The sequence below is a fragment of the Xyrauchen texanus genome, chromosome 24 (genome assembly GCF_025860055.1).
Source record: "Xyrauchen texanus isolate HMW12.3.18 chromosome 24, RBS_HiC_50CHRs, whole genome shotgun sequence".
In the NCBI taxonomy this organism is placed as follows: Eukaryota; Metazoa; Chordata; class Actinopteri; order Cypriniformes; family Catostomidae; genus Xyrauchen; species Xyrauchen texanus.
In genome coordinates, this window is record NC_068299.1 from 14,628,053 (window position 1) to 14,655,901 (window position 27,849).

At 44.1% G+C, this 27,849-nt stretch overlaps 1 protein-coding gene across 1 annotated transcript in view; it reads left to right on the top strand.

The window, feature by feature from the left end:
• Nucleotides 1–11,698: 11,698 nt before the first annotated feature.
• LOC127617795 (reticulon-1-A-like) overlaps nt 11,699–27,849 on the top strand; it is a 32,836-nt gene continuing 16,685 nt past the window's right edge. The window contains exons 1-3 of the mRNA XM_052089870.1: nt 11,699–12,178; nt 21,676–22,470; nt 25,250–26,140. Coding sequence (XP_051945830.1) covers nt 11,977–12,178; nt 21,676–22,470; nt 25,250–26,140 — 1,888 coding nt within the window. The 5' untranslated portion in view covers nt 11,699–11,976. The remainder of the gene's footprint in view (nt 12,179–21,675; nt 22,471–25,249; nt 26,141–27,849) is intronic.

Sequence of the window (27,849 nt, forward strand, 5' to 3'; positions counted from 1 at the left end):
ACACAATCATTCATTTTCACTTTCATTGCATGGAAAAGAGTGGCCAACACATTCTTCAACAGTTTTTATTTGTGTTCCATAGAAGAAAGTCAGTCATATGGGTTTGAGTTACATGAAGTTGAGTAAATGTTGACCCTTTTTTGAGCGAGCAATGCCTTTACAAAATTGTAAAAGTGTATTTATGGAAACAAATTGAACACATATAGGAGCATCAGACATATTTTTACTACTGCTACTCCATCCAGTGCTTTGAGAGATGGCAGGTGGAAAACCTTGTAGATCCTGTAGTTCTCCAGTTTGTTCACCAGGGGGTGCCTGTACAGATCTAGAATAATTAAACTAGTCAGTGCCTGAGAGAGACTGATGCTACATCAGCTCCAAACTACAATTCACTGCTTGATTCCCCCATCTACAGCACATTACACTGTTTGATGGCTCCTTGTTGTGAATGTATTAAGAAGCATTGTGATAAATATTGATTAATACAACCTCAGTTCCGAAAAAGTTGGGACAGTATGATGATAATAAAAACAAAAATGAGTGATTAGTAAATTATAATAACCCTTATTGAAAACTCTACAACTGCATATTATATGATGTTTTACTATGTGAATTTCTTTGTTTGTTTTTTAAATGTACAGTCATTTCAAATAAGATGACTGCAACACGCTCCAGAAAAGTTGGGACAGTCGAGTGCTTACCACTGTGAAAAATCGCACTTTCTTCTAATGACACTTCTTAAGCATTTGGGCACTGAAGACACAAGTTTATTAAGTTTAGAAAGTGGAATTTTCCCCTATTCATCCATTATGCAGTTCTTTAGCTGCACAATTGTATGGGGTCTTTGTTGCCGGATGGTGTGCTTAATAATGCACCACACATTCTCAATTGGAGAAAGGTCAGGACTGCAGGCAGGTTAATCTAGCATCCACACTCTCTGTTTACACAGTCATGCACTTGTAATCTGGGTAGTATGTGGTTTGAAGTTGTCCTGCTAGGAAACACAGGGACGTCCCTGGAAAAGACGGGACTGGATGGTAGTATATGTTGCTCCAAAATATGTATATATTTGTCTGCATTCATGGTGTTCTCAGAGAAGTGTGAGTTACCTATGCCATGAGCACTGACACACCCTGGCACATACAGACACTGGCTTTTGGACCAGACACTAAGAACAGCTTAGATGGTCCTCTTCCTCTTTGGCTCGGATAACATGACGCTGTTTTTTTCACTCCTCGGACCAAAAAACACAGTTCCACTGTTCTATTTTCCATTTAAGATGAGACTGAGCCCAGAGAATTCGGCAGCGCTTCTGGACAGTGTTGATGTAGGACTTCTGCTTTGCATAGTGAAGTCTTAACTAGCATCTGTGTAAGCAGTGGTGAATGGTGTTGACTGACAAAGGTTTACTAAAGTAATTCCAAGCCCATGTTCTTGATATCCATTACAGATGAATGACATTTTTTAGACAGTGATATCTGAGGGATCAGAGATCCTTACAACTTGATCCGCATCCGGGAGGGGGACGAGTGGAAGACCGCCTTCTCCACCACCAGCGGCCACTACGAATATCTGGTTATGCCGTTCGGCTTGTCCAACAGCCCGTCAGTGTTTCAGTCCTTTATTAATGATGTGTTCAGAGATCTGCTCAACCGGTGCCTGATAGTCTACATAGACGACATTCTGGTATACTCCAACTCACGCGAGGAACACATCCGTCAGGTCAGAACGGTGCTCGCACGTCTGATCAAGCATCAGCTGTACGCCAAGGCCGAGAAATGTGAGTTCCACCTGAGGTCGGTGGCCTTTCTGGGGTACGTCATTAGCCCCGAGGGGGTGGCCATGGACGACAACAAGGTACAGGCCGTCCTGGAGTGGCCTCTGCCCGCCACGGTGAAGGAGCTTCAGCGTTTCCTGGGGTTTTCCAACTTTTACCGCAGGTTCATAAGAAACTTCAGCACCGTCGCCTCTCCTCTCACCGCCATGGTAAAAAGGGGAAGAACTAAGCTCCACTGGCCCGCCGAAGCTGAAGGAGCGCTTCACTACCGCACCCATCCTGCATCACCCCAACCCTGACATCCCTTTCGTGCTAGAGGTGGACGCTTCAAACACCAGCATAGGCGCCGTACTTTCTCAGTGTCAGGGCAACCCTCCGAAACGTTTCCCCTGTGCCTTCTACTCCCGTAAGCTCACCGCCGCCGAACAGAACTATGATGTTGGCAACCACGAGCTCTTGGCCATGAAAGCAGCCCTGGAGGAGTGGCGACACTGGCTGGAGGGGGCCAGACACCCGTTCCTGGTCCTCACGGACCACCGCAATCTCGAATACCTCCGCTCAGCCAGACGTCTCAACCCCAGACAAGCCAGGTGGGCCCTGTTCTTCACCCGCTTCGATTTTACCATCTCCTACCTCCCAGGATCCAAGAACACCAAGGCCGACTTGCTCTCACGGCTGTACGAAGCCGCATCCCAAGGTCCTACAGCCGACCCCATCGTTCCCCCAGCGCTCATCCTAGCTCCCGTCCAGTGGGATCTTATGACTGACATAACCCAGGCCCATGCCTCTGCTCCACCTCCACCTGAGTGTCCACCTGACCAGACATTTGTGCCCACCGATCTCTGGGAGAGGGTACTCCGCTGGGTACATGACGCCTCGAACTCTGGACACCCCGGCGTCACTGCAACCACGCGCCTCTTAAGGAACCGCTTCTGGTGGCAGACGCTACCCGAAGACACCGCCGACTTCGTGAAGGGGTGTCGAGCTTGCAACCTAACGAAGTCCCCTAAGCAGCCACCGGCTGGACTTCTTCAACCTCTGCCCATACCTCAGCGCCCTTGGTCTCACATTGCCATGGACTTTGTCATGGATCTGCCCAGGTCCCAGGGACACACCACTATACTCTCCGTCATAGACCGATTCTCCAAGGCATGTCGCCTGATCCCCCTACCCAAACTACCCACCGCCCTCGAAACCGCCGAACACTTATTTCAATATGTGTTCTGCCTCTACGGACTGCCCGAGGACATTGTCTCGGACCGGGGCCCAGTTCACCTCCAGGGTTTGGAAAGCCTTCTTCCGCCTCCTTAACATTAACCCTCGTCAGGGTACCACCCTCAGTCCAATGGCCAGACGGAGCGACTTAACCAGGAGATCACCAGGTTCCTGCGTACATACTGCCATCACAACCAGTCGGACTGGAGTCGGTTCCTCCCATGGGCCGAATACGCCCAGAACTCCCTGCTCAAGACATCCACTAACCTGACTCCCTTCCAGTGCATCCTCGGGTACCAGCCCCGCTCTTTCCCTGGTCCGGTGAACCCTCAGAGGTCCCTGCAGTGAACGACTGGCTCCAACGCAGTGAGGCAGTGTGGGACCAGGCTCACGTCCACCTACAGCGGGCCATGAACCGCTCCAAGGCCCAAGCTGACCATCATCGCCGACCCGGCCCCAGCTACGCCCTGGGCCAATGGGTCTGGCTCTCCACCCGAGATCTTCGCCTCCGCCTCCCCTGCAAGAAACTCAGTCCTAGGTATGTGGGCCCCTTTAAGATCCTAAGAAAGGTTAACTCAGTCTCCTTTCGTCTGCAACTCCCCACTAATTACCGTGTTTCTCCCACTTTCCATGTTTCCCTGCTGAAACCGGCCGAGGCTCCGAGGGCTCAGGAGGAGGCGACCCACGACCCTACTCCTCTGGTGGTGGGCGGCGAGGAGGCCTTCCTGGTGCGAAGTTTGCTTGACTCCAGGCGTCACCGAGGTCAGATCCAGTACCTAGTGGACTGGGAGGGGTACGGCCCGGAGGAGAGGTCTTGGATCAGCACCAACGACATCCTCGACCCCAACCTCATCGCCGAGTTCCATCAGGCCCATCCGGAGAGACCGGCCCCTCGACCTCGGGGAAGACCTGGCGCAGGTCTTGTCTTCGCGTCAGGAGCTGCTCACAGGAGGGGGGGCTCTGTCACGAACACCGGTGAGGGCGCCTTCTCCCCCGGCCTTCGGAGATCGCACTCGCCCGAGTATTGACTGCTCAGACTACATTTCCCATAACCCACATGCCTAGGTCTGATTGTTCCGCAGCTGTCCCTCGTTGTCTCTGTCTATTTAAACATGCCTGTGTATTTCTCCATTGCGAAGTCTCGTTTGCCCCGGCGACATCACCAAGCGTATTTACTCTGTTTACTCCTTGATTGCCTGTGTATCAACCTAGCCTGTTTCCTTGACTACGATAGCTCTGCTGCCAGCCTTGTTGACTCCGTGCCTGTTTCTTACCACGTTTGTATGCTGCCTGCCCTGACCTTTTGCCCGTCCTTGTTTACGTTCCTCTCTATCTTCAACTCTCTGTTTGCCCGTTCTTGACCCTGCCTGTACGACCTGAGTTGCCTCTGTTGAATAAACCGCATATGGATCCTAACCAGCCTGACTCTTCATTACAAATATATATATATATATATATATATATATATATATATATATATATATATGTAAGGCACTTAAGGAACAGGTGAATGCAATTAACATAACAAGGACTAAACGAGGGAGAGTGATGAGGGTAACGAGTAGGCAGGGTCAGGGAAGCACATGGCAGCAAACACAGAGCCATGTCCTAAAACAGACACGAGTGCACATAGTGATAGGGAACCAAACACAGCAATGTGTCCTCACACATCACACAAGACTGACCGAAACCGAAGCCATGCGCTCACAGTGTCAGGGTCCTGTCACCACTATAAACATGACTGATAAAGTGACAGGACCCTGACATGTGGCTACTCTCCATAGAAGTGGCCGTCCAGCAAAATTGACTCAAAGGGCACACTGCAGAATGTTCAATGAGGTAAAAAAAAAACCTAGAGTGACAGCTAAAGACTTAAAGGAATCATTGGAACTGGTTAACATTTCTGTTCAAGAGTCTACTTTACGGAAAACATAAAACAGGTGGAAAAATAGAAGTAAATTCACTACAGAACGGCTTCAAAAAAAGAAAATCCACCTATTGGAGTCGCCCAGAGGTTACTGCTGCCAAAGGAGGATTGACCAGATATTAAATCCAAAGGTTCACAAACTTTTTCCACAGCACTGTGAATGTTTAATGGAAAGTGTTCAATAAAGTCATGACAGATTTGAATTGTTTGTGTGTTGTTAGCTTACATTGTGTTTGTCTACACTTATAACTGAGTTTTTTAGGGGTAAAGTTCAAGGTTGGTTTGTCTTCATTTATAATGCTAGGTAAATGTGTGGGAGGGAAAGAAAAAGAGAATGTGAGTTGGTATGCTGTACTTTGGTGGTCCAGCCAGGTTCAAGTTCATGTGAGTATTTCCATGGAGATGGGAGGAGGTGAGCAGAAAAGGGCCAACTCAGACTGCGGGGGTGTTCACTGTCAGTCCGAGAGTGGGTCATCAGAGATGCCTGCACACACACATTGCCATACACAAACACAGAGACATACAAAAATAAATTAAAACATAATTTATATAAATATATTAACATTAAGTTTTATAACCAGAACACACACACCTGGTTGATTCTGGATCGTTTATGAATGAATCTGATAATTTCATCACCATGTGTGTCGAGAAATCTCACCCAGTTTATTCAGACTGTTGCCATGTAGATTCAGCACCTGTATGACAGGAAATCAGAGTCATCAATAAAATCCCTGATTAAAGCTCAGATCAGCCTCATATAGACCCGAATGAGCACTGGTCCACACGATTGATGAACAGATCCTATAATTTGTTTAAATTTGTGTGAGTGTATGTAGCCTGTTTGATATATTGTATATTCACAATATATTTGAGATTATGTTAATGGCAATATAAAATTGTGAAACTTGAATCTGAATATTAGGATGACTTCAATGCAGGTTATTTTTGGGCATTAAGTCTTAAAACTAATTTCGTGATCAGTCATTGAGAGTATAAGAGCGTTAATACAGAGATGTGACTCTGATTGAAACCTCAGTAGCAATAATGTAATTAGAGTTGGTATGTATTTGTTTTTTTACATAAATCTGTTCAATTTGTCCTTTTCAATAAATAATTTCAAAACAATTTGCTTTGTGTCGTCACCATAGATATTGGGAAAAAATGTATGAGTTTCCATATGCCTTATTACGTGTATTGAAATATTTTCGTTGACAGCAACACTACAAAACATAATGCAGGGAAAAATTGCTTGTAACAGTATAAGGATGGGCAAGGAGGAGACGGGAACCGGCTGAACAATAAATGTAAGGTTTAATGTAAAAATTAACGCAGACACACATGCCTCTTATCATAGCTGATATCTCCCACTGATCAGCTGATTCAGCCCTCCTTCTCATCACACTCCTCCCTCGCCTGATTCAGGCCAGGGCATCACCGGTCTGACTAACTCCCTGCTGCTGCTCCGGCCTCCGCAATCCTGTTTGGGGATCCCCCCGCTCGAAAACCCATCAACAATTAACCTCTGGCCATGAAAACGAAGGGTAGCTGAACGACTTTTGAGCAAACACACTTTTGGAGGGGGGCACTTGGAGATAATTAGGCATGCTGTCACCCGGTACTCCAGCTCACTCCTCCACCGTTGGACAGCAACGAGTCCTCCGGCCCCTGGTGGACGGAACCGCTCCTCCCCTTCTCTGGTTCCTCCGGCTCTAGGCGGCCAGCAGCGACCCCTCTGTCCCCAGGCAGACGGCCGCGGAAGCTCCCCAGGAGGATGGCAGCAGCAGGGACTCCGCGACAGCGCCTCCCTCCTCCCTCCCGGGTTTCGGCACCACTGTAACAGTAAGAATGGGCAAAGAGGAGGTGGTATTGGGAACAATAAACATAAGGTTTAATGTAAAACTTAAAACAAACATAAACAGACACAGACACACATGCACTGTGTCAGCACCGGCCGTGATCCATCACGGCCCGGCCACGCCCACCTCCTCATCACACTGCTGTTTATTAATGTATTGTAATATTGATAAAATACATGAAAATAAATATTGTGTTAATTTAGTGAAAAATTGCTGGAGATGAAAAAAAAAGGAAATTAGGCTTTATTTATTTTACCATATTTTACTTTTCAAACCCACTTGGCTACAATGGTTGTTTGGTCAAAATGATGATTGCTGTTTGTAAAGCAGTTCCATGGAAAGGAGGAGGCGAGAACGGCTTATAAATACAATATAAATTATATTTGAATGTAAAACTGAAACCAAAAGTCACAAAGACACAAATATGAAGCACAGCTGCCCGTAAATGCTCTCTCTCTGTCACACCACCATCTGCTGTTGGCCTTTATACCATCTCGGAGTCTTGATTAGCCTGATAATGGGCCGGGAGTGTAAAATCTCCGCCCTGTCACACTGTTAATGAAAAAAATCTCCATTTTAAGCCATTTCAGAGCAAAAGCATTACAGAGTGTTTCCCTCCTCAAAGCGAATGCTCCAAACGGTTTCCAGTTACATCAGCAGGAAGTGAACCATCATCTCCTTGTCTAAGGCCAAAGCCACATCATATTGGTGGCATGCCTCTACCCAGAGACACAAAGACACACATCCCTCAAACTGCCTTTGAGCACAACATAACCGCATAGTGTAATAAATAATCTTCTTCATCGCTTCAGACTGATGCACAATCACATATTCCCATTAATCAGATCATTTTCATTAAATGAAAAAAATAGGATGTGCAAATGCAAAAAACACACTCTCTCACCTCTGCTGCATCTTTGAGTTTTTTGTTGGAAACATTTTGCGAGTCCAGGTGCTGCAGCAGTGGCATGTGATACAGGATGTTGTGTGTAGTAATTATAGAGCAGACACACCCGGTCCCTTATCAGGCTAGTCAAGCCTCCAAGAGGGATAAAGGCCGACTGCGGAGGATGGTGCGGGAGAGAGAGATCTTTTACAGACATGTCCGTCATGTGTGTGTTTGTCTTTTGTTTAAGATATTCATTAAAAAATTATTTATATTGACAAGCCGGTTCTTGCCTCTTCCTTTCCATTGAACTGCGTTACACTGGTGCCAAAATCCGGGAAGGAGGAGGGATACACCTTAGTAGCGTTCTCGCCACTATCATCCACCCCAACGGAGCAACCGCGGCCATCTGCCGGGGGACGAGGAGCCTGGCCACCTGGAAGCGGAGGAACGGCCGCCGACCGCGATGGGAGGAGGGGCTCCTAACCGACCGCCTGGAGCGGACGAGTCCCCTACCAGCCGCTGAAACGCGGCGGGGTCTGAGACCGCGAGTGGGGAGGGGCTTGCTGCCGACTGCATGGAGCGGGAGAACCGCTGCCAGGGGTAGGGGAGACCCCTTATGTTCCCCGAGAACGCGGCGGGGCGTTCCGTCTGCCTGGGGCTTGAGGACTGCCTCCGATCCGCCCAGAGAGGCGCGGCTGTCGTCCGTTAGAGGGTGGAGGAGTGGCCGTGGAACAAGCTACGGCGTATAGGAGAACTGGCGAGTAACTGTTTTTTTTTTCATCGCTCTCTCCTCTCTCTCTCTCACTGCCGCTCCGCGTTGGCCTTTTCCCTCTCGTTTAAATTTTACAGTGTTTATTCTGGGGTACTACACTGTTACAGGAAGTACCTGTAGTTTCCCTCCCCTTGTCCCCTCCCTCATCCAGGTAGACGGGGATGACCTGCCGGCAGATGGGGCGAAAGGCACGCCCCTCCCCAGAGGAAGGGGGGGGGGGGGTGTATGTCATGCCGGGGGCTCCCCAGTCTGAGAGAATGAGGGAGGAATGTGACAGGGCGGAGGGTGGGAGAGAGATATAGTTTATGGACATGTCCATCGTGTGTGTTTGTCTTTTGTTTAAGTTTATCATTAAAATATTATTTATATTGCCACTGTTCTTGCCTCCTCCTTTACATTGAACTGATTTACAGTAGCATAAAAGCAATCCATAAAACTCCAGTGGAATCCAGTGGTTTAATCCATGTTTTCTGAAGCGTTCCAATCGATTTTGGGTGAGAACAGACCAAAATATAACTCCTTTTTCACTATAAATCTTAACATTGAAGTCTCTAGGCACATTCATGATGTCAAGCTCGAATTACACTTCCTAGTGCTTGGCGCATGCACAAAGAACTAGATGGCGCTAGGAAGTATAATTGAGCTTGCAATCATGATTGCCAAGGAGACAGCTGATGTCCAGATTTATAGTGAAAAAGGAGCTATATTTTGGCTTTTTCTCACCAAAAACCAATTAGAATGCTTCTGAAGACATGGATTAAACCACTGGATTCCACTGGAGTCTTTTGGATTTCGTTTTTGCTGCCTTAATATCCTTTCTGGAGCAATGACCTTTTGGTCACAATCCACTTGCATTTTATGGAAAACAGACATCATATCTCATTTAAAAATACGTTCTTTTGTGTTCCAGGGAAGAAAGATAGTCATACAAGTTTGAGACGACATAAGGGTGAGTAAATGATGAGAGAATTCACATTTTTGGGTGAATTATACTTTTTAGAACTTAATAGTAAGTTTTTTACTTAAAATGTTTAAAACAAAGTATGAAATCATGAGCACTCAGATTACTTCAATCATACAGTATCTTAGATACAGTATACAGTGTACAGTATCATAGAGAGGGTGCCTTCATGGGGGCTACCATGTTATGATCACATGAACAGCTGAATACTACTCACTTGGCTGACTGTAAATTGTGAATTTCTACAATGAAATTGGGACCTGAAAATATGTCCGTTTGAATTATGCTACATCCACGCCACTAGGTGTCAGTGTAAGTCCAAGACACTGTACATACAAAATTACTGAGTGCACCTTTAAATATAAATGCTAAATAAAAGTAACAATTGTGTTTTGCAGTGAACCTACCAAGAGTTTCAATAGAATTATCAGCAAGATTCAACTCCAAAATGTTTTCAGTTGAACTCAGGCCCTTTAAAAAAAAAGGCATAGTGGTGTACAAGCAAATACTTGAAAATTAAGTCACATGATCTCCAGTTATTAAAAATAGGCTACCTGTACAGTATGTAGATCTGGTTCTTATTGAGCCAAATTACATGAAGGTTGACCAACAGCTCTAAATTTGTGATTTGCTGGATGTTGTTGTCATATGTTGTCCACTATCCATAATTCCCTGACGAGTGGGCAACAGTCCAGGCCCTGAATTGAGCTGATGCTCTGGCCTACGATAGTGAGGCTGGACAATCAGGGCAAGAGAGATAGACCCACCATGCACGGAAACCCAAAGAAAAACTTTTCTACTCCACTCCCCTTCTGATACACCTTCTCAAATGAGAATACATTAGACACACACTAAGAAGAAAAACAGGATTAACCTGAGACATATTAGCACTGGTGGACTGTCTTACCAGAAAGTCAGTCCACGGATGCAAATTTCAAATAAAGCCTATATCAATACATCTAATTTTATACAATCAACCAAACAAAAATAAAGTATCACAGTAAAAAATAAAAACAAAATCTTACCAGCTCTTTTAAAAAATGTTAATCACCATTTAGTCCCTGCTTCTCAGACTGAGTCATGATCTCCTTAAAAACAGGATTGTTCTTCCATAAGAATCAACAAGTAGCGACGCTACTAAATACATATTATAGTAGCATGGCAGTAGTGCAGCTATTATCAAAACACTATAGCTTTTCCAGTTATGAGCTACTTTTCCCTACGAGCAGAAGTGTAGCGTGACATAATAGCGATATTTACACATCTGTTGAAGCCTATATGTAGTTGATACTAAATAAAAAAACACAGCCTAAAAACCACAAGAGTAATGTTCTTTTAAATAGATGTCAAACTAAAAATCCATACACAAAAATGCATATTTCTGCATATTCATTTTCTATTTTTTTATTGTTATTCTACTTATCTCTTATTAAAAACGCACCTCTTTGTTTGTATATGTGTGTGTGTTTAAGTGGTTTACAAGGATTTTGTTTAGGTTACAAACTGGTAATTACAAGGGTATTGTGCTAAAAATGTGGTTTATGAGGACCTTTTTAGTGTTCCCATAATTCAAATTGCTTTAAAAAACAATGTTTTATTGAAAATGTAAAAATGCAGAAAGTTTTCTGTGAGGGTTAAGTTAACGGGTAGGGTTAGATTTAGGAGATAGATTCTATAGTTCATACAGTATAAAAATCATTATGTCTGTGGAGAGTCCTCATAATGATAGCTGCCCCAACATGGTGTGTGTGTGTGTGTGTGTGTGTGTGTGTGTGTGTGTGTGTGTGTGTGTGTGTGTGGCTATAACTGTACACTGATCCACAGCCAGAGGGATGACTTCACATTCCATCCTTTTGCACATCAAATCCAACAGATGAATGAACCCTTTGCATCACACAGTTCAACAGTTCAATGATGCCTGCTGAGTGTTTAACATACCTTCTACAATGAAACGTCAATGTCTACACCAGGCCGTTGCTAAGGAAGCGTGGGTCTCCAAGCCCTGTTGGAATGTGACGCTTCCCTCCAGCAGATGGCGCTAAAAACCGTGCCAACTCGTTCAAATGGGCAACCTGCTGCTTAGGTTTTATCCAACAACAATAATAACAGCAAAACTACATCAAATGTTTTAGTCATATTATACATTTATTTTATTTTTTCTGAACGATGTTTAAATCGGATGTTTACTGTGGCATTTCCTTCTTATCAATCCATTAGTGCTTGAGTTACTGAAAAAGCTTAAATGTTGCGTGTGTATTAAACTGTGATGTAGTATGGACCACGCCCGTGGTTTGGAGGCGCGCGCACACACGGACCGTCCTCTAACCGGAATGTCGCTCTCTCCGTCCTAAATCCTTGCCAACCGCGAGCCGCACAGATACAGTGACGTCAGCTCCGAGGCACTGAACCAAACACATCAAGCCCACACTAGCTCCACTGCCGCCAGACGGGAAGCATCGGTTAGGATCGGCCATATTAAGCGTCACATCTTTGAATTCCTCCTGCAATTTCAGCTAATTGTTCAAGTCTCGGAGCAAACCTTTGCGCCGTGATCTCCGTGTGCAATTATTGTAAGCATGTCCGCTAATTTGGATGGGAAATGGTTCGGAGAGGAGGAGGAGGAGAAGAACGGAATGTTTGGGAGCGCAGGGCCCCTTTTCGACGAGATGCAGGACGATCTTCACGCGAAGAGCTGGGAGCGCGAGACGACGAACGCGCCAAAGCAACAATTTCATCCCTTTGAAGGAAGCGGCGTTGTCATAGAAACTGCATCTACTGGTAAAGTCGGGCTTTTAACATTTCGCATTGAGTATTTTAGTGGCGAGGTCCGTCTGTTATAACCGCCGGGGATGAAATATGATGATGATGATGATTATGAATTGTGACGAAGAGACAGCAGGCCACGGGTGTGACAGCGCCTGGATGTCTCTGCGTACACAAAAGCGCAGTGTGCTCTAGTCTAGGCAACTGATTTTGTTCAAGCATATGATCAAACACACAAAAAAACTCAATATTTTTTTTTTAATGGTAGTCTCTAACTGTTTTTAGAATTGAACAATATGGTAAATTAACACACTTCTCAAAATAAGCCTATTAAAACAATTTTAAATATTAGACAGATATCAATAAAACCACAATAATCATCATTATTTTCTCTATCATCAGCATATTTCACTTTCCCCTGTCTTGTCTCACTACTCAGCCTGTCTCACTGCTCTCTGTCTTCCTCCTCGACCTGTCTCGCTGTTCTCAATCACAGTGTATGGTTCGATAATTAGGCATTGTCCACCCTTCTAATAAACCTCCTCATGTAGTACTGCGGTGACTATCAAAACTTCACCTCAGTATGACAGTTCAGACTTACATCAAACTTATATTAAAAGTATAAAAATGAAAATGGTCTCATAATTTGTTCACCCTCATGCCATCCCAGATGTGTATTGAACTTTTTGAAATAACTGATTTTAATAAAAGTATCTCAGCTCTGTTGGTCCATAAAATGCAAGTGAATGGTGGCCAGTACTTTGAAACTCAAAAAAGCACATTACGGTAGCATAAAAGTAATCCATTAGACTTGAGTGGTTAAATCCATATCTTCAGAAGCGATATGATAGGTGTGGGTGAGAAACCAATTAAAATGTAAGTCCTTTTTTATTATAAATCTCCACATTTGACCAGACCTGACCAGTAGGTGGCGATATGCACAAAGAATGTGAATAGCCAAAAAACAAAAGAAGAACGTGGAAGTGAAAGCGACATTTTTGCAGAAGAAAGAGCGTCATACACATCTTGGATGGCATGAGGGTGAATAAATGAGATAATTTTCCTTTTTGGTTGAACTATCCATTTAACATACAATACAGTTTGTACAAATAAGCCCACCCACTTGCACCTTGTGCTAGCATGACAATTGTGGTTAGAATTAACGCTTTTACAGAAATGGATAAGATGCACTGCGTGGTGTGTTTAGCTCTGTCATGAAAGTATAGAGCACTTAATATCTTATTTCATTCTGCCTAAATGTTTTCTTGAATATGAAGATATGATTAATGCAAAGAGGAGTGAATGATCAGTATACATCTCATTTGGTAGATCTGGCTCAAAATGTACTTGTGTTGTTGACTTAAATATTATGTTGCTTCAACTATTGAAGAAGCTATGAAACAGATGTTTCATTCCTATTAACTACATATGACCTGGGAATTATCAGCCTGGTATAAAAAGCTAGAGTCTTATTTTTTCACTGAACTCTTTGACAAGAGTCTTTCTAAGCGGCTAAAATTAAATCCTCACTCACAATAACCAATGAATGAATAATAGTGAGTTTACTGAGTTTGAAAGGATGGCTTGGAGTCATGAAGTCTGACTCCTAAACCATAGACAATGATGAGGTCCCACACACAGATCTATAAGGAAGTGTGGATTAAATAAATACAATTACAGTATATGTTGTAGTGGATGTGCAAAGAAGGCAGATATCCAGGTATTCATAGGTACAATAGTTGTGCCTCATACTGCAGCCTTTAATGTACTTTTAGTGTTTCTGTGGATCAACGTGACGAATAATGTAGCAACGTATCTATAGAAACCCTCTTAGTCAGAGTGCATTGACATGTGACTCCAGCCTACATCACATACCAGGTATTTAAAATATATCAGGTAAAAGATACTCACATGTGTTTTCAAACTTCTAAACAGAGGTGACTATTATGGTATTTCACCTGCCTACAACTATGTTATTTCAACTGCTTATGATTACCATGACAGATTTAAAGGAATAGTTCACCCATAACGTTCATAACATTCTGTCATTATTTACTCGCCCTCATGTTGTTGCAAACCCGTATGCTATTGTTTTTTCTATGAGACACAAAAGAAGAATTTTGAAGTATCTTGATAGATCTTTTCCATACAATGACCAAAAATTCTATTCATTGTGACAAAAAAACAACAAAAAATAAATAAATGAGTTTATTCTGTATATATGTTTTGTTTTTCTATGTTCATTTATGTGAGTCAATTAAAAATGATTGTTGTTCTGTAGTGTGATAAAATCACATACTAATCTTTTCTGTATAAACTTGTATCCAATTTAAAAGCGTTGTTGTCATGACAGCATAACACCGTAAACCCTAAAACGACTGTAAAAACAAAGATTTAAACAAATACGGCTTAATTAATACATTCGTTTTATCAGAATGAATGTAAGTACTTTTATAAAACTTTAAACTTCTCATTTAAGTGCCTCACTGTAACCTTGAAAAGAAGATGATAGTGTCAAAATATTTTTTTGTATTAATCAATATTATGCAACAAATGCTGTCACTTGAGCTTAACTTGTATTTATTGTGACCAATAAATAAATAAAAGCATCATAAAATAGTCCATATGACTTGGTGCTACAACCCAAGTGTTCTGAAGTCATACCTAGCTTTGTGTGATTAATAGACCAAAATGTAAGTTATTATTGTTATGAACGAGCAGCGAAGGCAGACAAGGAGATGCAGATCCAGTTGCAGTTCAACTTTATTACATAAACAGGCAAAACACAAAGGAAAACCCTCAATGGGGAAATAAACATTACATAGGAAAACACGGGCAGGGAACACACACCAGGCTAACAACATTCAACGAACGACAAGGAGTGAACAAAAAGCAGGGCTTAAATACACAGTGAGTGATGACAGAATGAGACACAGGTGAAAACAATGAACAAAATGGCAGTGATGATGGCAGGTGGATTCTGGGAAGTGTAGTTCTAAACAATGACAAGTGAGACAGTGGAGCTAAACAAGGGACAAAACTATGGAACAAGGGGCTTGTGGTGGGCAGACAGACCAAGGGGGGCAACGACGGGCAGACAGGCAGTCCAGGGGGCAACGAAGGGTAGACAGGAAGTCCAAAGGGGCACAGAAGGCAGGCAGGAAGTCCAAGGGGGCACAGATGGCAAGGACAGGTTCAAGTGGTCTGGGAGCTGGCCACCGGGCAAGGACCGGGTCAGGAGGCCTGGGAGGAGGCCACAGGACAGGGACCGGGTCAGGAGGCCTGGGAGGAGGCCACAGGACAGGGACCGGGTCAGGAGGCCTGGGAGGAGGCCACAGGACAGGGACTGGGTCAGGAGGCCTGGGAGGAGGCCACAGGACAGGGACTGGGTCAGGAGGCCTGGGAGGAGGCCACAGGACAGGGACTGGGTCAGGAGGCCTGGGAGGAGGCCACAGGACAGGGACTGGGTCAGGAGGCCTGGGAGGAGGCCACAGGACAGGGACTGGGTCAGGAGGCCTGGGAGGAGGCCACAGGACAGGGACTGGGTCAGGAAGCCTGGGAGGAGGCCACAGGACAGGGACTGGGTCAGGAGGCCAGGGAAGAGGCCACAGGACAGGGACTGGGTCAGGAGGCCTGGGAGGAGGCCATAGGACAGGGACCGGTTCAGGAGCCCTGGGAGGAGGCCACAGGACAGGGACCGGGTCAGGAGGCCTGGGAGGAGGCCACAGGACGGGAACAGGGTCAGAAGGTCTGGGAGGAGGCCACAGGTCAGGGACTGGGTCAGGACCCCTGGGAGGAGGCCCTAAAGGCGGTGACCTGGAAGGCTCTGGCGGCGGAGCCATAGGAGGCTCTGGCGGCGGAGCCGCAGGAGGCTCTGGAGGCGGAGCCGTAGGAGGCTCTGGAGGCGGAGCCGTAGGAGGCTCTGGAGGCGGAGCTGAGGGAGGCTCTGGAGGCGGAGCTGAGGGAGGCTCTGGAGGCTGAGGGAGGCTCTGGAGGCCTCAGGGGGCGGAGCCGTGGGGGGCTCAGGAGGCAGGAGCCCTGGGAGGCTCGAGAGACTTGAGGGGTGGAGCCCTGGGAGGCTCGGGAGACTTGAGGCGGAGCCCTGGAAGGCTCAAGAGGAGCCCTGGAAGACTCGAGAGGTGGAGCCCTGGGAGGCTCGAGAGGCTTGAGAGGCGGAGCCCTGGGAGGCTCAGGAGGCGGAGCTCTGGAAAGCTCGGGAGGCGGAGCTCTGGAAAGCTCGGGAGGCTCGGAAGGCGGAGCTCTGGAAAGCTCAGGAGGCTCGGAAGGCGGAGCTCTGGAAAGCTCGGGAGGCGGAGCTCTGGAAAGCTCGAGAGGCGGAGCTCTGGAAAGCTCAGGAAGCTCGGGAGGCTCGAGGGGCGCAGGCTCTAGGACGGGCATGACCATTGGCGCTGGCTTTTGGTCAGTCCTGGCTATTGGCATTGGACCGGGACGGTCGAGGCTACAGGCGCTGGCTCAGGGACGGTCGAGGCTACAGGCGCTGGCTCAGGGGACGGTCGAGGCTACAGGCGCTGGCCCAGGGGACGGTCGAGGCTACAGGCGCTGGCCCAGGGGACGGTCGAGGCTACAGGCGCTGGCCCAGGGGACGGTCGAGGCTACAGGCGCTGGCCCAGGGGACGGTCGAGGCTACAGGCGCTGGCCCAGGGGACGGTCGAGGCTACAGGCGCTGGCCCAGGGGACGGTCGAGGCTACAGGCGCTGGCCCAGGGGACGGTCGAGGCTACAGGCGCTGGCCCAGGGGACGGTCGAGGCTACAGGCGCTGGCCCAGGGGACGGTCCAGGCTACAGGCGCTGGCCCAGGGGACGGTCCAGGCTACAGGCGCTGGCTCAGGGGACGGTCGAGGCTACAGGCGCTGGCTCAGGGACGGTCGAGGCTACAGGCGCTGGCTCAGGGGACGGTCGAGGCTACAGGCGCTGGCTCAGGGACGGGCTACAGGCGCTGGCTCACGGACCTCTGAGGCGACAGGCACTGGCTCACGGACCTCTGAGGCGACAGGCACTGGCTCACTGACCTCTGAGGCGACAGGCACTGGCTCACTGACTGTGGTATGCGCTGGCTTGGGTTCGCTGACCGTGGCTGACTAAGGCTCTGGCTCGCAGACCGGGGCAAGCGAGGGCTCTGGCTCGCTGACCGTAGCTGACGAGGGCTCTGGCTCACTGACCGTAGCTGACGAGGGCTCTGGCTCGCTGGCCGTGGCAGGCGTGGGCTCTGGCTCGCTGGCCGTGGCAGGCGGAGACTGGGGAGCAGAAGCCTTTCCTCTTCTCCTCCTCCGCCGGGCAGACGAAGTGGACCGTGCAGGCTCACTGACCAAGGCAGGCGTGAAGGTACGAACCACGGGCGAGTGGAGGGTTATTACTGTGGGAGGAGTGGCAGAGTTCTCCTCGATGGCGCCACAGTTAACGGCGAACCGCAGGCCAGCAGAGTCTCCTCCACGAACGCGTGGAGCGTCCAGCATCGCGTTGCCTGTGGCAACCGCTCCTTAAGTGCGGGGTGCAGATTGCGCCTGAAGAAGACCACCAGAGAGGAGTCCGGGAAATCCGAGATACCCGCCAGCTTAAGGAAGTCGCAGATGTGGTCCTCTATAGGGCGGTCCTCTTGCTTCAAGCAGAGCAGGTGGAAGTTTGCTCGTTGAACCGCTGGATCCATAGTGTGGTCGCTTCGTTGAACGAGCAGCGAAGGCAGACAAGGAGATGCAGATCCAGTTGCAGTTCAACTTTATTACATAAACAAACAGGCAAAACACAAAGGAAAACCCTCAATGGGGAAATAAACATTACATAGAAAACACGGGCAGGGAACACACACCAGGCTAACAACATTCAACGAACGACAAGGAGTGAACAAAAAGCAGGGCTTAAATACACAGTGAGTGATGACAGAATGAGACACAGGTGAAAACAATGAACAAAATGGCAGTGATGATGGCAGGTGGATTCTGGGAAGTGTAGTTCTAAACAATGACAAGTGAGACAGTGGAGCTAAACAAGGGACAAAAATTTTGGAATGCAAAGGTGACAAAAATGGCAGACAGAGGGCAACAGTGAAACAAGACAAGGAATTCCTAACAATTATTCACTGATAATCTTCCCCATATGCTACAGCTCTTAAATCAAGTATGTGCCTATGCCACATGTTGGATATCGATAATATAAAATGTAATTTATTCTTGCATGGATCTTAACCAAACGTTATGACATAAAAAACTGACATCATTCTCGGACTTCATTTGAAATCTGACATGAGGGTGAGTAAATAATGCATGTGATAAATTAATGGTTTTTGAGACTTTCAAGGCATTTTTCTAGTGCTAATTGTCAGGTTCTGGTTCTGCAGGTGTTCCTTGGTGCTTTAAGTGTCTGATTAAGCAGCTATTACAGCTCAAAGCCCTATTATTAGCTATGGGGAAACTGGGCATGCACACATATACACGTATACGCCCATGTACAGTCTGTCTCACATGCTGAAATATTCATGAACCTGAAATCCCTCAGCTCCCACGTGTGCTTGTTAGCTTCAGCACACACGCACCCACAAACACCAAGTCTGTCTTCCTCTCAAGGATGCAAACCCAAATACGCATATTCTTTTAAACACATTCAAATGCACTTTCACAAAGACCTTTTCTCTCTTGTTCCTTCTCTCACACTTTCACTATGGTGTGGTTCTTGTTTCATTTGTCCCTCTCTCTCTCCCTCTCTCTGTCTCTCTCTCTCTCCCTCTACCTTCCTGTCTTAAATACCATGTCGGTTTGGGCTGTAGTTGGCTCAGTCTTAAGAATTCTCCCTTTTTAAATAAACAGAGGGAGGTCTATTTATAGGCTGAGTGAGAGAGAGATCACACAGTCTTTCGACAGTAGCCAAGCCAGTGAGCTCACTGCTCTTTAAAGTCTACATGAATTGCCATTCACAACCCATTTTACTTCCATAATGTGAAACAGGGTATTCGAGGGGACTCGATTTTATCCATCTACAATTGACTTGATCATAGAAACATAGGCATTATTTATCAGAATGGAGCCAGACCTGAATGTTAGTTTGCTAAATCAAAGCCCAAATAGCTGTTTGGCTGTGGGTGCCGAAGATGCCTTCGCAAGAAGTCCAGGAATGCGCATTAAGAAAATAAATAGGATGCATTTTGATTTCATGTCGACTTTAAACAACATATATGGGCTTGAAATAAAATCTATCCACACGGTGAGTGGCTCAACACAGTAGAAATGCCGTAACTCTGGTCACACCATCAATAACATCACTCACAGATGTCAATATGTCCATCATAATCCACACACCGTATTCTCTCTGACTGTCTCTAACCCCCTGGCTATTTCCCTTCAATCTGCCTGGATGTTACACTCAGGTAAAAGGCCTAGACGAGGAAGAATGCTTGTGTGTATTGTCTGTCTGCTTTCACAAAGTCACTCAGGCATGAGAGAGATTCAGAGAGAGATCAACAAACAGTGCAGTGTGAATGTGAAATGAGCATTCCTCCTCTCACTTTCAGCCAAAGCCAAAGAGCATACAAGGACCACTATAATAGAGGGCAACATTACGGTTCCGGAAAGTAAAAATCCCATTCTTTCTTCCATAAAGAAATATTTTTTTGCCATAATGTATATACAGTAGCTCTCAAGACAAACACTACCTGCCATGAGCACTGAAGTTGTTAAAGGGATTGTTCACCCAAAAATGTAATTTTTACAGTCATTTATGTGGCCCCATGTTGCGCAAAACCTGTATGACTTTCTTTCTTCCTTGGAAAGTGTAAGGACATTTTAGACAAAAAGATGGCCACTGTCATCATTCACTTGCTTTGCATCTTTTTTTTTTTTTTCATACAATGAACATCAGTTGTCAAGTTTGTTTTGCTGTGAATCAAATTTTCTAATGTTGTGATTCATCTTGAAGCTTGTTAGTGTGGTGCATGGCTTTGCAATCTTTATTGAAGAACTTTGTAGATTGCATTTGAAGAAATTAATGGGAAAAATACTTTCGGAACCAAGGTCAGTGTGCAATCACTTTTCTGCTCTAATAAGAGAAAGAGAGAAAGGGTCCTCCCTTCATCTCACACATTGTCTATTCGTTCACACATTTTGCGCATAAACAAAAGCATTCTTTGTGACGTGATGTGCTATAGTGTTTATCCACTCTTCTGTGCAATAATGATACATTAATGTGTGTGTCTGAGACATAAAGCAGTTATGTTTTCTGTATGGACTGGTCTGGCTGTTCCATGTGTTTGTAGTGCTTTTCAACCAATCACATCAGTCAAAAGCACAACCTGCCATTGGTCCATTACTATGCCTTTCCCTCTGCAATTACAGCACTGATGGGCATGTATAAAAGTGTCCACTTGTTATTGGTGAAGTTACAGTCGCAGGGTTCGTTGTCCAACTTTGTGTAATCCTCTTAAGACTCGACTGATTTCATAGAGACAGAGCAAATGCTTCCAGCTGTGTCTCAGAGGGCTGTACAGTGTTCACAGAGAGACTGCACGTAGTCTGAATGTCACTACATGTTCACAGCTCCTATCTGCTCTTCATCACAGTCCAGTGGGAATCAGATTTACAGCGCTTCTGGAAAACGTTAATTCTCTTCATAGATTCTTCTTCATACTCACTGCTCTCTCTCTCTCTTACTCTCTGATCTTATGTGAATCTGTCTATTACTGTATCTTCATCTTCACTTCATCTGTAACTATGCAATGACAAATTACTGCAGGGATTGCACTGTCTGTATGGGCATTGAGGGGGGTTTTTCATATCTATATGCTGTATCTGTGAGGAAGTGCTCCTGTAACATATTTGATACAATATAGTCATTGGTGAAGGCTGCCAGTTTGGAATTTAAATGCATTTTTAAACCAAACAAATATATTAAGTTAAGATTAAATTAAACTTCATCAAATGAAATTCATCAATATTGGCTAATGATAGGAATTGTGCGAATTTAACGATTCTGGTTACTCATATGAAGTTAGGAACTTCAGATTCCAGTTCCTTTTAGTACTTTGGTAAAGTACTTTTTATCCCCCAAGTATGTATACAGTACTTAATACAAAGATACAAAACAAAAACAGTATTATTTTGGGAACATATTGGAGTGCTTTTTTAATTAAAGTGCCATTCATGGCAACAACTGTTATAAATGTGTATATGTATGGTCAACCAGACAGTAATGAAGAACAGAAAATTACTGCCCAACGAATCTTCAAATGCCGATAATTTTTCATCTGCATTTGATGTTTCAGCATTATGGCCTATAATTACATCAATTTAAGTCTTCTGAAACACTGTCAGAGTATTTTAGTATGGTTTTCCATCTGCATCAGTAGAAGAATGCACATGTTTATAAACCTCTAACAAAACAAATATGATTGAGTTTTAGTATTCTTAAAACTTTGAACCCATGTAATAAGAACATGTTCTCAATTCCCAACGGCAATATTGAACAACATTTCTGCTTGTGCTTTAACCTCCTCTCTTTCTCTCTCTCTAGGTGACTCTCTGTCTGACATGTTTTTGAAGTCATCCCCTGGAGAGGGAGATCTGTACACCTCTCTCCTTTCCTCTAAGTCCTCCTCCAATCCTTTCAGTGATGGCGCTTCTCTCTTCTCCTCTGAGGGCAACCGTTCTCTACCTGCTCCCACTGGGACCGACTCCGGCATCGGCTTGACTCCAGGTGACCCCTCAGACCATCATACGACCCTGCAGAGCTCACACAAGCCTGACCACTACAGCTACATGGACATGGGTGATGACTTCTGTGGTTTTGATAGTGTTGGCAGTGCCAAGAATAAGCAGCAGCATCCCATGGGAGTCTATGGAGATGATGATGACGACGATGATGAAGATGATATTCAGGACTTTAAGCCGAAGAAGGAAGAAAAGGAAAGTAAAGAATCCAGCCACGACCCATTTGATCTTGGTCGCTATTTGGAGAAGAGCCCTCTTGATTCCGAAGATGTGGAGGTGAAGGACGTTAAGGGATCAGCGGGCGGACAGCATACATTTCCATACGTGGAGGATCCTTCGGATGAAGATATGGCAGATTTCCAATCGTATCGTAGGATGGAAACGCCACAAAGTGCCAGCCCTGTGAAGATCACTGTGACAACAGAGTCCCTTTCTGAATCGACCCAGCCTATAAGAGTGTCTCCACAAGGGAGCGTTTCTGAGAGAGAGAGTGTGCTCAGTTTTGGGCAGCAGGGTCTTCCCACGGTTACACTTTCAGAACCAGAGGATGACAGCGCAGCCTCGTCAGCTAACCACTCCCCTAACCATTCACCTACAGGTAGATCCCTCCCACCTATGACTCACCTCTTTCAGTGTAATCACTTTACAAAATGTACTTATGTAGCTTATGTACTTATGTTAACTATGGAGGGCCAAATAGATTACATTATGTATTTAATGAGTAATTAAAATATTTATTTAATTGAGGAATTTGGCCCGATCGATAGTGGGCTGAATGGAAGAGCAATGTAATGCACCATATTCAGGATTGGTTGGAGCCAAATATAATAGTTTAAAGGTGATGTGTGTAATTTTTTCAGTGTTAAAATACTAATCATATACCAGCTTTATACGCAGAGATAACTATAAATAAGCTATTTGTTGGCCAATTTACCCAAAAAGTGTAAACACTGGCTCTGTAGCCCTTTGTTTGAGCACGCTGTCCTGCCTGATATAGCAACAGTGGATCAACCAATGTCATTATTTTGGGGTGGGACTATCTTTTTGTCCGACTGATGTCAAGTGGGGTAGTACTGAGGAAACATTATTTGTGGAGAGTCATTATTTTTATTATTTTATTATTAACATGCTGTTTGTTGATGCTGTTAGTGCAGAAATTACACACTTCGCCTTTAAGAATTGAGAAATCCATGTCGGTTGGACTCTAAGTTTAAAACTGGGTTATTCTGATTAGTTAATAGGAATGGGAATTGCAAAGAATTTATTAATACCAGTTCGGGTTCCTCTTAACGATTTCGGTTCCTCAATGGCTCCATTAACGTTTCTTTTAGAAGAATGATGTTGAGATCATTTCAGATTTTGACAGAGCAGATATAACAACTTGGAAAGAAATGTAATTCAATTCTTGTACAAGGCATCTTTACACAGACTTTTTTGATGCATAAATACAATTGAATTTTTGATTTTAAAATCTATGAATGAACTAATAATTCTAAACCAAAAATGTGGTAACATACTTAATTTCCTTATGAACTCTAACTTTAACTACACATTGTCATATGAAAAACCAGCCAGTAACTCCACTACCCGATTAAGTCTGACAAGCCTTAAGTACAACACTACACAACACAAAGAAAGTCACAACATGCACATGAGTAAGATAAATTCAGTAACCGCTCTGACTGATGTAGGCTGTGAGTGTTTTTGATTCACCAAAAAGTACCTGCTCATAAGAGTCATTCGTTTGGGAACCACCATTCTAGTCACGCTGTATTTATTTTTTTATTCACTAAAAAGTACCGGCTCATGAGAGTGGTTTGTTTGAGAATTGGACTACACAGGTAGCACTGTATGTTTCGCACTGTAGATTCAAAAGAACCAGCTCATAAGAATAATTCGTTCAGGAATCAAACTACACTGGACGTGCTGTTGTTTCAATAATGGTGCAGCGCTATGCCGCTACCCCTGAATAGCGCAGCAGGAAATGCTGTCAGAGTATTGTAGCAGTGTTCAGTTCGCATCGGCAGAAAATTGCATGTTAATGGAACTGAAAGGCAGGAAAATCATACATTTCCAGTATTTAAAAAAACATGGAACAAGTTCTGAACAAGAACTGGTTTTCGGTTCCCAACCATAATAATAAACCAATTCACATTGAACGCTCAATTTTTATGGTAGTTATTAGGGATGTGCGAGACTAGTCGACTAAACGGTTCTGATGCTGCTAGTCGACACTGGAATTACTAGTCGGTTAATATTTTCCCCATTAAAATGTTCAAAAATGTATACACATTTAATTACGTTAGGCTTTATATTTTTACAGAGGCTGGACTTAAATTACTGTAATATATACATATATATATATATATATATATATATATATATATATATATATATATATATATATATATATATATATTGAGAGGACTTATATATCATATATCGGATATATATATATATATATATATATATATATATATATATATATATATATATATATATATATATATATATATATATATATCAAGTGCAAACCGCCTCAGGTGAGTCAGGTCCTGTGTTTCATCGAACATTAATTTTGCTCATCTAAAATGTTCGCTTTTGTATAAGTAGCCTAGTAGCATAAATTACTATTTTAGGCTAGGAATGCAATTTTTCAATCTGTTGATTTAGAAGTCTATTTTCAACGAGGTGACGACTGCATATTTGGTTAAACTATCTTTTATTCTGTGCGCACGTTGTGTTGAGAATATATTAGGTTTATTGTAGGCTACATCATAGGCCTATTTTTTTACATCGTAACTGTTGGTTAATGTTATTAACAGAACAGCTGTCATATTAGTTCAATGGCTAATGCACGACTGCACGTTGTGAAATATGCACAAATTTTCAGTGCATTTGTTTTTCTCTCGTAGATTTGGCTTACCTGTTAATTATTTTCGACAATGTCCTGACTCTTTTAATATGTTAAGTAACTTTAACTTTAGAACAGGCTATTAGGTTTGCACTATCGCTAGTCCTGCACTATTCATTCAATTGTTTTCTATAACTAAACCTGTATTCACTAACGTTGATTCAGTGAATGAGAGGCATGTTCTTTATTTAATGTACAATGATGATAATGCAAGGCAAGCACATCGCAGATAAATAGAATAGATTAAGTATTTGAAATGGGTCGCATAAATAATTTGTTTATTGTTTTCTGAAAGTTTTTAGATTAGTCAACTCAAAAATTTTCATTTAAATGTGAGTGAAATTAGTCGTTCTGCACATTCCTAGTAGTTATGGCCCTGCAACACTAATATTGCCATTTATTCAGTACTTAAATTCCTCCATTTCGGTTTCACTGCATTATTTTCCTTATTCCAATTTTCCAGGCCGAGAGTCTCCATCCGACATTCTTTTCCAGCCTGCAGGAATGAAGTCTGTGAGCTCCACCAAAGATTCCAGCAACACCACCTATCGTTCCAATCTTCCAGGAGACCAGAACATGAAGGGCACAACCAAACCCTCCTCCCCATGGGCGCAAGACCTTCAAGGCAGTGGAGATGAGTCTGGAGATTCAGAGATTGAGCAAGTGGCTGAAGAATCCGATTCACCAGCATACGACTTGACATCCAAGACCCCACCCGCAAAAAGTGGGTTTAGCCAACCAAGCAACCCATTTGAGCAGACCAGCTACACATCTATCACCGATAAACCTAGCAACACATTTGACAAGTATCAAACCAACAAGGTCAGTGCTAGTAACCCATTTGAGCTGTCTGGGGGTTCGAAGGGTGGTTTCGGTCAATCCAGCAACCCACCGCTCTACAGTCTTCTAAGAGAGGAGAGGGAGGCAGAGCTCGACAGCGACCTGCTAATCGAATCGGCCTCTGAAGAGAGTCCCAAGCGGGAACAGGAATGCTCTGCTCCAAAACATCCTGAAACATCTTCTCCACTGACCTCGGGCCTCACTTCCTCTAAACCCATCGTAGAGTCCAGCGCCTCAGCCTCTCCCTTCCCTGAAATCCCAGCCAGTACCTTAATAGAAAAAGAGAAAGAAATAGAGAAGGAAAAGGAAAAAGCAGCCCCCATTGAGAAGCCCAAGCTGCAACCAGAGGACAGCTGGTCCACCAAACCCAGGCCTACAGTAATGGGAACATCTTCTCCAACTCTGGAGCCCAGTCAGAACAAGGAGATCAAAAGCAACAGCCATGTTGAGAGTTCTTCCACAGAGAAAGAGGCCACTCTTTCCTTTTACTTTCAGAACCTCACCAGACAGAAAGGTAAGAGGCTTCAGAGTTACTCTTCCTTCAAGCTATTCTATCACAAGTTTTCTGTGATTTAGTGACATAGCTTACTGAAGTGCATTTTAGAAAGTGTTTACATTTTAAGTGGCCCTTTTCCACCGCAGGAAGGAACTAAAGCCCATTTTAGGTACTTTTACTCTGAACTACTACTTTTCGTTGCTTTTGTACATGAGGAACTATAGTTCCTCTTAGCCGTTTAGAGAGACATTAGAGGGACCTTTTACTCCAGGGTAGATACTTTATTGAGAGAATAAGGGCTGTGGGAGGTGCTGTGATTGGTCAAACATGTTTGATGCACAAAGCAATGAGAAACGCAAAGAGTCTGCCTCCACCATGAGTATAAAAACGTATAGCTGTTAGGCTGCTACTCAGAGGATTGCCACAATTTTTAAATGACCTTTTCAAAAATAACATAAAAACAACTAAGTATCCAACTGAGTATCACCTGTTTATGATGCACATATTATGTGTGCGCGAAGGGTGAGCAGAGCTGCGTGACTTCAACTTGAGATACCCTTTGAGTTTTCATTGCATATGTACTGTGTGACTAGACAAAAAACAAACTGATTTCTGGAATACTGAATTTAATTTTTCGGGATATTGTAAATAAATAATAAGATGTTTAAAATAGGCTAGTTAATATAGGCTGAGCGCCTCATCTCTCTTCTCACTGCAGCTTCACAGATGCAGCACCGCGCGGCTCATTTGCCCAGAGTAAAGGCTATAACCTGAAGACACAGTTTGTGTAAAACAGTCCTAACAAAAGTGTAACTCCAATCCCGGCATTCTCCATCGGCATTGTTGATTTTGTTGTCAGAAGAAAAATGGTCGACACTAGATGACGTCACCACTGGGTTTATCTTTGTGTGTGCAAATGCAAGAGGGAAAATTCTTCTTGGGGTATGCAGTTACTTTTAAGAGTTCTCATCTAGAAAGTTACGAAGGGGAATGTATCAGGACTGTATGTGGGAAAGGGGCTATTATTAGCTTCATTGCTGGAAACTTGCTGGGACAGGGCTAGAACTTCAGTGCCTCTGGTGTCTGACAGCTGTGAGATGAGAGGAGGTGAGTGTCATGAACTGTGATGAAGTGATGTTGTTGGAGGACCAGTGCTTCATCTGTCGAGCACAGTCACCAAGTGCAATCTGTGAACACGTTCAACAAAAGAAAGTTTAATATATTTTATTATCCAGTATATCACAGTTTCAGCTCTAAAATAACATTACCGGTACATCACATTGATCCATGTCATGGGTTTTCAAATTAGCTTTCAAACTGCAAGAAGCTGCTAGGGAGTCCACAGAAAATAAATTACAAAATATTTGACTATATTATTCTTTGATTCTTCTTTCTAAAAACTACAAATTAGGGATGGGCATTTTCAAGCAATTTTGTAGTCGAGTACTCTAACCCACAAAAAACTAGTAATTGATTACACGTTAAAAATAACACGCATGACACGTACATGAAATTTATATTTGCTTTATTTCACAAATGTTACCAAAAACGTTTTTTAAAATAAGATAACTTTCACATGTTAGCATTTAAAAACACAAATGGTGAAAGTTGACTTTTTATAAAATGTACTCTGCTGGTTCAGTGATATAACAAACACACACACATACTGGTCAAATAAACTCAAAGTTCCTCATACCTTTCCACAATAAAGCAGATACTCATCCGTT